The sequence below is a fragment of the Ambystoma mexicanum genome, chromosome 1q (genome assembly GCF_040938575.1).
Source record: "Ambystoma mexicanum isolate Mex_15411 chromosome 1q, UKY_AmexF1_1, whole genome shotgun sequence".
Classification (NCBI taxonomy): domain Eukaryota; kingdom Metazoa; phylum Chordata; class Amphibia; order Caudata; family Ambystomatidae; genus Ambystoma; species Ambystoma mexicanum.
This window is the reverse complement of record NC_090922.1, coordinates 1,015,043,072-1,015,055,283: the sequence shown is the minus strand read 5'-3', so window position 1 is coordinate 1,015,055,283 and position 12,212 is coordinate 1,015,043,072. Positions and strand designations below refer to the sequence as shown.

Here is a 12,212-nt window from a genome sequence, read left to right as displayed (position 1 = left end):
TCCCATTGAATGTGGTGCCCTGTCGCTTGTCCTGGGACCTGGAAATGCATATGTGCTGTTCCAAATCCTTGCACTTTTTAAGGAGTCGATCTGCCTCCTTACGCAAGTAATTGTTTTCATCGCCCATCTTATCACATTTTGCATATCACTCATTTGCATTTGACGTTCATTAAACTCTGTCTCGCTTGTCTCTTTCTTGAAACATTTTAGCTATCTCTTGTTCAACATTCTGAAGCTCGCATTCTTTCTCTAAATTCTTTTTGTAAAACTCGTATTTCTAAAATAGCCCCGTCTTTATCTTGTCTAATATGATCTACCAATCCTTTCAAGTGTTTTAATTCTTGATCACTGTCCTCAAACTGTTTTTTCCTTTGAGACAATTGAGTGTCGAATTCTTTACACTTTGATTGCATGTCCTTTTGACATACCTCCAGTTCTGCTTTTAACCTTTTCTCCTGTTCACTAGTTCCATCTAATTCGACTTTTAGTCTGCTAATTAGCCTGGCATCATGTTCTTGTATCTGCAGAGACCTATTTAAAATCAACCATGTTTTGGAACATAGCCGTATCAGACAATCTTTCTATGCAGGTTTGTCAGCAGCATTTAATAATCTCAGAAGAAAAACTTGAATTATGCTACCCTCTTCAAAAATGTTGTCCAATGGTTCTTTCTACTTCCCCATAGATACGGTCATGCCACTCTGTGGCATTATTTAATGACCATGTTCCATGTGCATACAATTTTGCCTCCAAATATTTCACCAACTCTGGGAATGTAGCATCAATTTGAGACATTCTGAGATTCACTTTCAGTGTCACATTGCTCTCACAAAATGAGTTCCCTTTAATGCATGTATGGTAGTGTGGAACACACTTGCAACACCCAGTAGACGCTCTACAGTCACTTTCCCGACCAACACACCATTCTTGTAAGAAGATTTGTCTTATTGGGGTAAATTCAGGGTTTGGCAGTATTTTCTTTACCATAATATTTTGGTGGTAAACTGGCCTTAGGTTTATAGATATGTTGGTATTACTCTATTTTGGTGATTATTTATTATTAGCTTGTGTTGGTGGTAATTTTAGCAGTATCTTACTTTGTGGTATTTTCAGAATTACCTCATTTTTGTGGTATAGCGATGAGCATGTTTTTTTTATACTACAACCCCGTCATAACAACACACCTTTCCTTTCTATTAGAATGTCTTTTAGTCGCCTGTATTAGAGTCCCCAGACTTATGACACTTCAGAGAACCCAATGAGTTTATTCAGAACGCCACCTATAGTTTGTGGCTGATATTACTGGCTTATGTACATCCAGTAATCTATGTGTCTCGTCTGACACTGCCTTCTTTTTCAGCATGCAAAGAAGGGATCACACTCACCACTTACACACACTTTTGTACCTTACAGATATCTATTCACTTTTTCTTGCTTGCTATTTCAGCTACAGTTGTAAATTGGTAAATGCTTTACTGCTCTGGTATAAACCTCAAACCCCTGTGATTCCCCTGTGTGGAAAGTATCCACAGACGCATGAATGACATCAAAAGCCCAGCCTTTGCTTTTTTTTTTAACTCCGTATTACAACAATTGTAAACAATACATCTTACCAGATGATATCACAGCATCACCTACAAAATATAAAAGAACAGAACAAACAAGCATATTGCAAGAACAACACATTTGATTATAATCACTTTAAACGGGGAGAGACATAAACATACAGTATTTTATTTTTTCTAACCTCCCCGCACTGCAAATAAATTGTATCAACTCACATTCATCATTCCACATTTCCCCACTGGGCAGTAACTTACCAAGGCCAGTGAAATCTGAAATTCCCGTACGACCTCGCTGCTTTGCAGACCCAATGCCAAATTCCTTTGCATGTGTGGGGAGCTGCCAGCTGTTTAAGTTTGTAACCAGCACTCAAACCCACATTGAATTCATCAGATGTAGCACCGTCTGTCTCTCTGTCCCAGCACCCACTGAATCCTCCCTCCTGTTAATTAAATAAGAAAACTCTAAGTCAGCCCTATGTTGACGTAGATCATCCACCTACAACCCCTACCAATCAGATCAACAAGAATGTGCCCTGTAACAGCCTTAATTTTTATTAAAGACAATGAAGATTTCAGCTGCAAAGCAACTGTTTCGGTTTTCCTTTCCTGTTGGTGCATATTTCTGCTCTCCATGGGAGAAAGAAAAACGCTCACATAAACTGAGCGTGCATCTCTTTATGGAAAAATTAATTTCACACTGTGCACTCAAACATAGAATGCATTTCATTGTGCACAAAAACTGCATTATACTGTTATACGTTGAAATCTGTATATTAGTAATACAGTTAGTACAACGTTAATTAGTTACGTATTTCTAATGCCGTTTGCACACGTGAAAACATCCAATTTATATAAATGTGCACCTCTGTACTTTAAAATGGCAGCACACTGTGCTTAAACCTTTTTTTTGTTTACTAAATGTTCTGAGAAATTTGCCTGCTGTGGCTGTTACTGAAATAATGCCTACAGTTTGAAAACTGGGCCTGGCATATATCCTTACAATTTCCATTTGCCCTTTTGAATTTTGGACATACCAGGAGTCTACTATCGCTAGATCCAAGTTACCAAGTTACAGATTGTTCTGAACATATTCTGAAAATTACATGACATGCCTGTGTGTGGAAAAACAAGGGGGTTCTGGGAGTTTCTCTACTACCGGCCTATATCCTGGGTTAGAGTCTCAACCAGAGTCTTTAGCTCACCATCCTTTCTCACAAGAGAAATTTCCACTATGTATCAGTCTTTGTCCTGCCCAAGGGCAGTCCAGCACCGGAATGCCTGCCAATTCACTTCTGAACAAGAGTACCAACAGCAACCCCAGACATCGCCACTGTCCTGCTATCTGCAGGACACTGGCAATCAGTGGAAGTAGAGGGCATGCATATAGACACATGTCCATCCATGGGAACGTGAAACCTTCCCTAAGGCAACAGCTTGGGCAAACCTGCTGGCGAAAGCATTGCACTTGGCATTCTCCACTTGTGGCAGGTGTGCAGTTCCCTGCTCAGCGAGTTGACAATCAAGTTTTGGATGCCTGGCAGATGAACCGGGGACAGGAACATCTTGTGGGCCAGGGCTCATTTCCGGCGGGAAGACCTGAACCATCTTTCCCTGGAGATTGAAGCGAAAGAACTGCAGAGGCCAGAATACAGATCTCAGTTCGAGAACATTGATGTGTAGTAATGTGTCAATTTCCCACAAGCTTTTGGCATGGTAGCTGCTGGTGTGCACTCTCCAGCCTTCCAATGAAGTGTCAGTGCTGACAGTGAACTGATGTGTAGGAGGATTGATGAGGTTGGCAGGCACTGGCCACCAGAGGAGAGAGCGAAGCGGAGGGGTGTGTGAGTGGCAACTTGTCCCATTTGCCTGGGACAAGCTTCCAACATGCATCCAAGAATTCTTGACAAGGTCTCCTCGGAATTTGACAGCACTGTATGAAGGGGATGCAAAAAGACATCATCCCGAGGAGAGATTTAAAAGAGCGGGCAGATGCTGACTGCTTAAAGTAATTTGGTCTTTGCAAGGATGGCTGCGACCCTGTCCACTGATGGGGTAGCCATGCAGAAAAACAATGTCCATTGATGCCCCAAGGAAAAGCATCTGCTGGGTAGGAGCGAAGCAGGATTTAGTGTGATTGACAGAGAATCCTAGAGAACAAACAGTGCAGCCTCGTGGTCACAGGGGCCAAGCATTTGGTTAAAAACCTTGGGTTCGACTTGAGGCTGAAAGGCAATGCCTTGAACTGATAGTGCTGGTCTGCAACAGTGTAATGGAGGAAATTACCTGTGGAGCCGAAGGATTGGAACATGGAAGTATGCGTCCTCCAAGTCATCTCCCGGCTGAAGTTGAGTAAGATTGTGAAGTGTAACCACCCTTAAAGTCTGTGAAAGGATGAAATTGTTTAATAGATGAAGGCCTAGGATTGGTCTACATCTGCCCGACTCCTTTCGTACTAGGAAATGCCCAGTAAATACACTGTTCCCCCACGTTCTACGGCTGCCTTCAAGATGAGGGAACAGACCTCATAATGAAAGATGGTATTCCACCTTTGTGGTTGGAGGAACATTGGGTGGCAGGATTTCAAATTTCAGGGTGTTTCCGTGCTGGAGTAAGGACAGAACCCATTTGTCCTTGGTGATGGCACTCCACTTGGTGAGGAAGTGGGAAAGATGCACTCTCACAGGCAGGGGAGTGGGGGGCTGGGTATGCAATTTGGTTAGGCCTTGGTGAACCTTGGTGCCACTGGTTGCCCTTTATGACTGAATTGTTTCTGTAGGTGTCTACAGAGGGATACATATTGGATCCATAACACTGAGATCAATAATACTGCCTATAGTCCTGGTTGGATCTTGAAACCTGGGTCTTTCATGAATGAAAGTACTGCCAGCATTGTTGTAGGGTACCTAAAGGCTGGGCAGTGTGGCCTGGAGAGTATAGTCAACCTTTTTGCAGAAGTGATTCTCACCATCAAAAGGCATTCCCACGATCTTAGATTGCACTTCCAGCCGGTGTCTATGTCCACTGCAACGGAAATTGCACCGTCAGAAGCAGCCTTACCCTCACAAAGAAGCTTAAAAGCCTCCTCATCATGCAGCATAACATCCAGAATGGGGCCTGCTTGGACCACAGTTCTTTCTTGTACCGGAACAGAATGACCAAGGAGTCGGCGGTTTTAATGGTTGTGGCCGCAGTGGAAATAATGACCTTACCAAAAGCATCCAGCTGCCTCCCATTTTCATCAGGTGGAAAGGCAGATAAGGAAGAAGGCTTGGCAAAACATTTGTGAGCAGCTGTGTAGACCACAGCATTCGGGCTGTGCTGGGTTTATAGGTAGTTGGGGAAACTGTCAGGGGCCCTGTATTAGTTCTCAAACCTGTTCCTTTTCAAAGGAACTGTAAAGGGGTTCTTCATAGTTAGGTGGCCATCCTCCCAGATGTAATAGAGTACAGAGAAAGAGAACATTCTTCCGTGCCTGTTCCTTGCAATAGTACAGGAAGCCTTCCTTCCTCTGCTCTTAAGGAATCAGATCAAACATTTGAGTAGCCTTGCACATAAGAGAATGTAAAGTATTAATCTTGTCAGGTGGGGACTCTCTGATGGGAGGATCATCAGGTTTGCCATACGCAGGTACAAGGTCATCAATCTCATCTGTTGTAGCATGAGTAGACACTCCACCCCGAGAAGTGTTGCCCTTAGCCTCTGCAGCTGAGAGATCAACAATAGGGTGCAATGGGGAAATGAGGCTATGGAATATAGGAGGAGTTGGTGGAGATGGCAGCTCTTGTGGAGGCAGCAGGACGAACCGCATCCGATACTACAATTCTGACATGAGAATCTGCAGAATAGAGCATGTGCCTATGGTTGACTGGGGGAGGTGCAGGTTGAGGGTCAGCCGGGGAGTTAGGAGCATGTGGAGACTGCATGATTAGAAGTGGTTGTACTGGTAGAGGCTGCACAGAAGTTAGTGACTAAAGGACTTCCCCACTCCTTCGTTATTCGAAAACATCGCTTCCGGGCCCTTGAAGAGTCTAAGTGTGACACATGGTTAATCGACACAGCTCTATCTAGAATTGACACATGGTTGAACTTCACAATTCTATCTAGGTGTGACGCAAGGTTAATTAATCTTCACAATTCTATCAAAGTCTGATTCTCTCACAATCATTGCCATAAAATTTCAAGTGTCCGGCATGCCCTAATGCCTCCTTGTAAATAGTGCCTTCAAATAATGTTCTAATCATCTTATCCATATATCTTCTTTAAACAACTTAATCTTTCTTTGTGATACAGGGGAGTGCTACCGGTTATTCACGGGGTCTCACTTCATTGTTGGTTCTGCATGCACTCAGCAGGTCTTCCTGCTTTCCTCCTCTCTGGTCTGTACAGCTCTGCAGATCTGTTGCTGTGGTGGTCGCAACGTGTTTTATGGACCACACTGTCCACCTTGGAGATGCCACGCTACCGCTGGATTCTTCCTGCTTCTGCAGCAAGTCGGGTTCCTCCCGTCTCACGTAATTCCGTTCAACCTCTCCTTCAGAGACCAACTGTCTCTCAATGCTTCGGGTATCACAGGTTTGAATTTCACGAGCCCTGCAGGACAGACACCTGCTTCCCTTGCTGCTCTCAAATACGTGTAGTCCCTCTTCAACCTTTACTTTATACTGCTGGGCACACCCCAGCATAACGTCAGTGGTTGTTGTCAAAGTCTGAAGTTATCTTCATGCCTCCTAGTGGCCACCTTGTCACAGTTCCTGGGTAATTCTTTCTACTGTTGTTCTGTATGCTTCTTTAGTTCTTCTTCATCTTAGTCCTATCTGGTTTTACAGAGACTTCACAATAACATACAGCAGTACTTTCAGGTTGGTAGGGAGGAGTCAATAGGCCCATGGCTTCTGGGAATAAGGGTTTAGGGAGGTATTTCACAGTATGGGAGTCCTTATCCCCATGAGGGGAGTCTCTCCCTATGAGGTCCTCACACTTTTTATCAACCCTCGGGGAACTATTGTGTAGCAGCATCACATCCGTAGCCTCATAGGGAAGGGATCACCTCTGGGGAGAAGTGATGAGATCCTGTCAATCTACACACCGACAAAGCACTTTACTATCTAGCAGTGTTTTGTCATGCAACATGAATATTCCCAAAAAAACAAAAGAGACCTCTATGTTCCTTCAGATTTAGCACAGTTTAACATTTTAGAATATATATCTTCTTCCCTCGGGTGAACCAGATTTGCATTCAATTAAAAGTTATGTTATGTTGATTTATACCGTGAACCAAGGGCAGTCTTCAGGCACTCACATGGCTCTGCAAGAAAGAGGACGGGTTTGTGAGTGAGGGAAGAATGATAGGATTGGTCCAGAAGCAGGAGAAACTGGCATCTGTGTGCGTTGCCTTGCAGATGGAAGGTTGCATAAAGTGTCTTGTTGTATATGTAAGGGTAAGGTCCAACGCCTGGGATGTTTCTATGTGACTTTTATGTTGGGGTGTGTGTGTGTGTCCTATATGTGTAGATTGGCAGGTATTGAAGGTTGTGCGCACTGGCTTGTTGTGTACGTACGGGATTAGGCCCAGTGTCGGGTGTGTGCGTGTGTGTGTGTGTGTGTGTGTGTGTGTGTGTAGGCGTGTGTAGTGTTTGGGTGGTGTGTTTGAGGAAGTAGAGCTTTGGCTACTCTGTAGCTAATCTACACAGTTGTATCTGTTGTGACAAATTACTAATCTCCACAATTCTATTTAAGTGTGATGCATGGTTAATCTTCTCAATTCTATCTAAGTGTGACACATGGTTAATCTTCTCAGTTCCATCTTGGTCTGGTGCATGGCTAAACTTCATAATTATCTCCAAGTGTGATGCATGGTAATCGACACAGCATCTAGAAGTGACGCATGGTTGAAATTCACAATTCTATCTAGGTGTGACGCAAGGTTAATTTTCACAATTCTATGTAAACGTGATTCTCTCACAATCATTGCCATAACATTTCAAGTGTGCAGTATGCACTAATGCCTCCTTGTAAATAATGCCTTCAAATAATGTTCTAATCATCTTGTCCATCTACCTTCTTTAAACATCTTAATCTTTCTTTGTGATATATACACCATACAACTATCCCAAAAATGTTTGCTACTGTCAATATTTACAACTTGTCAGGTACATGGTTCATGCTACAACAGTAAGCATTTACACATGAATATGGAACATACATATGTGGCAGCTATTAATGAGTCCAACTGATGAACTACCCTTAATCTTCATCCAGTTTTTAAACAGCTGCGTGTTTTAAATAAGTCTATGCCAGATTTCTATGTCTACCTACCCAAACACCCTAACATCGATTACCCTTTCACAATAAGTGTTTATGAAGATGCTTACATTGCAGTTTTATATTGGCTCTTTATTTAAAAACTAAAAATTCTTTCTTGGATGGAAAGTCGAGCATTTATGCGAATCACAATATTGCATATGAAAACAGTATAGTAAAAATGTAATTGTGCATGAAATTAAATCAAATAAAAAGGCAAAGGTAAAATAAATAAAAGGAATGAAAAAGAGCTGAAGGTTGCGCATTGTAAAAAGTATAATGTGTAGTTATTGAAAAATACTGAAACCTTATCCTGCATACATGTAAACAACATTTAACTCATTTCCTACAACAGGCTTGTAAGGTAGCTTAGTGTGTGAATGTATCAACAAGTCATTTATAAAGCCATGTAGTAGGACTGAACCTTGCATTCTTCTGAGACCCATTGAATTAGCAACTTAAAGGTAGGCTATTGGAATATCCATTATCCCACTTCTTTGCTGCAACCCAGTAGGTACTACGCATACAAACATTACAAGGACAAAGATTCCATCAGAGCTCATAAACTAAGACTGGAGTGTTTTGTGCTGCATTTATTGCAATAATTTAGAGATATCAAAACAAACATTTAATAAAAACGTATACTCTGATCTGATCCACTGTGCAAAACAATGTCATCCAAACATTGCTGCATAAGAGCTTTTCAGCAACTGCACATAATTCTGTATGTTCTGGTTTTTGCTTTCCGTTTGTTCTAGGAGGTGCTTCAGTCCTTTCAAACGCAGCTCATAATGTTTTTCACTCTGAAGGGAAAAAAACAAGCAGATGTAAACCCAAATAAAATGCTGCAGTTATTACACACTAACACTACCAAATGCATTATAAAGAACTTAACATGAAAGACTTCAAACATTTAGGAACTGTATTTCAATATACACCACGATTAATTATTAAAAGAGTATATAATCACTCCAAATTATTTTTGGGTGCAATAAAGAAGGAAATCCTTTTTTTATCTTTGATCTTTCTCAGTCTTTGCATTATACTTTACATTATCTATATGGGATATTCGTACAAAAAGGACTAATTTGGAATGGAACCTCCTTGACTGCCTATGTAGGTCACTACTGCCTAAATGAGGTGCCTCCAAAATAGATGGTTTGTCCTTATGGGACGTAAACAGAAATGATACTGAGTCACTGCTCTGCAAATGTTTTCTAAAAACATACTAAAAATCCTCACAGTAACCGACAGCATCCATGGTACCAGTTAGATGGCTCTGGACCAATACAGACAACAGCATGACTGGCGATTGAAACTGCCCCCGCGCAACGTAATGGTCGCAGTTGACCTTCGAAACAATAGATTCAAATTGGGAGAGGAGAGGAGATGTTGAGATTCAGGCATGAATGACCCTTGTAACAGTTTACCCTGACAGATGCTCAAAAGAAGAATTTTGAAACGGTGCAAGATCAGAAAAAAACTGTCAGTGATACAGTGGCCACGGGATATAGTATAGTTCTTGAGAAGATAATGTTGAATGCCAACAGAAAATGGAATCATCTGAAGAAATAGGTCAGTGTTTAATGATATGTATGCATACATTTTGATATAATTGTGGAATTGTTTAGTTATATGCAAGAGCCCAGGGAAGATGAAACTGTTGATGGATTTGTTGGAGTATGTGGTAACCGTTTGTGTCTGTTCAGTGTATTAATGTAATATGTGTCAGAGGTATTCAAATTGGTCAATTATTGTCGTAGTGGAGGTAAGGAGTCTAATAGATGTATTCGTAATGATAATGATTCAGGACACGTTAATCTCAGTTATGACAACTCTACACCTTTTCCATAGTCCCATTTCCTCCTTATATGTGGATAGATTATGTTCTATATGTTAATTTAAAATAGAATGCTGATGCATGTGTGACCACAACCTGATACCTCTTGGGGTTTTGGTGGCTCCTCAGCTGCATAGTGCATGCACAACTGTCCAATTTAAGGTCATGGGGTGCAGCTTGCTCCATACATACTTTCCATGAAGTCAAATTCAGAGTAATAACACACCCAAACAAAACTAGGAGAAGCAGAGGTACAGCTACAGTACACTGCATTTGTGAATTTGGGCAATCATAAGATTGAGGTTTATCAAATGTAACTCTAAATATGTAATTTACTGTATCAAATGTGTTTGCAATGCTTACTATATTGGTAGTACTACACGGCCACTTACAGTTTGCATTAGAGAACATCTCAGCACTGTTTCAAGTCAAGAGTCCAAATTTCCACTTGCGGTACATTGGCAGCATGTTAACCAATTAGACAACAAAAAAGATAAATGCTTTACAAGCTTAACGCAAGCTACACTGCCACGAAGAGGTGGCAACTGTGAACTGCTTTTGAGGCAGTTGGAGTTTGCCGAGTTCCTATAATGTCCTGCAATGGATGTTGTGGCTCTAGTATGCCATTTAAGTGATTTTAATTGTAATTGTTTATATCTATACTTTGGATGTGCAGTTTGATACATGGGAAAAATCAGAACCACATGCAGTGATATTCTCTTTATGTTAGTTTGTTATTGCAAGTTGATACATTTATGACAACTGTATCAGATAACTTTGCACCCAATAATTAATTGGGTTAATAGTCCAATTTATAGTATGTTCTCTGCAGTATCCGCATATCATCTGTTGGGAATATGTAATTCTACAAGTTCTCAAATTGTTCCTAAGTATTGGTCATGGTATGCTTATTGGTTTCATAGTCAATTGGACTCTGCATTATAGGCCTGGAGGCACGACAAGCCAGCCAACTAATAGTTATTCATTCAACATTGCCCAGTAGCTGTGGGGTGTGGAGAAGCCGCCAGACTCTGCCCCCGTGGCCATCAAGTGACAAATATCTTTGCAGCAATGAGTGCATTCATTAGATAAAGATACTGTATTCCACAGGGTGCTTGCCCCGGTTACAAGTGTACGTTTTTACTAATGCATAATCCGTACAAGGGCTACTGACCCATTCGAAGATGGCAGATATGCAAGATTGGGTGGGCGCTTCCACCTTTGGATGTCGTCAAACCCTTATAGCTTACTCGTTACATTGAGTGGATGCACAGTATTAGTTACAATCAGCTCAACAGCTCCGAGAGCTGATGTTATAGCTATTAGAAAGGCCACTTTCCATGACAAGAACTTCATCGACGATGTGGCCATTGGTTCAAAGGGTGTTTCCATTAACCCTGCTAGCACCATATTAAGGCTCCACGTTGGTGAAAAACGTTTAACCGGAGGGAACGTCCGGAACAAACCCCTCATGAAGTGTTTCACCAACCTGTCACTAAACAAGGGAGACGACTTCCTCATCCTCGTGAATCTAGAGATGGCCGTCAGGTGTACCTTTATTGATGAAAAAGATAATACGTTCTTCGCTAGGTGTAGCAGATACGGCAGAAGCTGTTCCGGAGTGACCCTTAGAGGTTGCACTCCTGTCAGTCCTTGACACCACGTACAGAACATTCTCCACTTACACTCGTACGACTTGTTGGTGGAAGGGGCTCGCGGTGCTTGCAGGATCCTCCGAGAGTCCGACAAAATGCTCAAGGCACCAAATTCCGAAAAGTCAGGAGCCAAGCTGTGAGATTGAGACTGTCTGGATTGTGATGCCACACTGTTCCCTCGTCCCGGGACAGGAGATTGGGAACCTTCGGCAACGTTATTGGTTGATCCACTGACAGGTGAAGCAGGTCGGAAAACCACGTCTGCCTCGGCCAACACGGTGCCACTAGGATGTCCCGGCACCTGTACCTGGATATCCACTGCAGAGTTCTCCGTATTAGAGGGAACAGAGGGAAGGCGTAGAGGAACTTGTCCGTCCACGGGAAGGAGAACGCTTCCCCCAGAGAGTCTTCCTGTGGCCACCTGCTGGCATACATTTCGCACTTCTTGTTCCTCTGCGTAGCGAAGAGATCCAGCAGAGGCCGTCCCCAATCCTCGAAGACCTTCGACAACTGAACGCTGTCTATCTCCCATTCGTGAATTTGGTCCATATTTCTGCTGAGCGAGTCCGCTTGCTCGTTCCGTACACCCGGAAGATGATGAGCTACGATGGATATATCGTGTTCAGAGCCCAAAGCCACACCTTCTGAGCCTCGGTGGAAAGGGTTCTGGATCGCGTGCCCCCTTGCTTCCTCAAGTAAAACATCGCCGTCGTGTTGTCTGTCAATATTCTCACTGTGGACCCTCTGATGTGTGGCAGGAACGACTTCAGGGCCCAGCGCACTGCTCTCAGTTCCAGAACGTTGATGTGCAGGAGAGATTCCCTCCAAGACCATCGACCTTGCGTTTGTGGA

At 42.5% G+C, this 12,212-nt stretch overlaps 1 protein-coding gene across 4 annotated transcripts in view; it reads right to left on the bottom strand.

The window, feature by feature from the left end:
* Positions 1-7,937: 7,937 nt before the first annotated feature.
* ODF2L (outer dense fiber of sperm tails 2 like) overlaps positions 7,938-12,212 on the bottom strand; it is a 583,980-nt gene continuing 579,705 nt past the window's right edge. For 3 of the 4 annotated variants that reach the window (XM_069641685.1, XM_069641686.1, XM_069641687.1), the window contains one exon: positions 8,439-8,668. In XM_069641685.1, coding sequence (XP_069497786.1) covers positions 8,540-8,668 — 129 coding nt within the window. In that variant the 3' untranslated portion in view covers positions 8,439-8,539. Of the gene's footprint in view, positions 8,669-12,212 lie in introns of all 4 variants that reach the window. The other variant, XM_069641688.1, reaches the window with a different exon arrangement.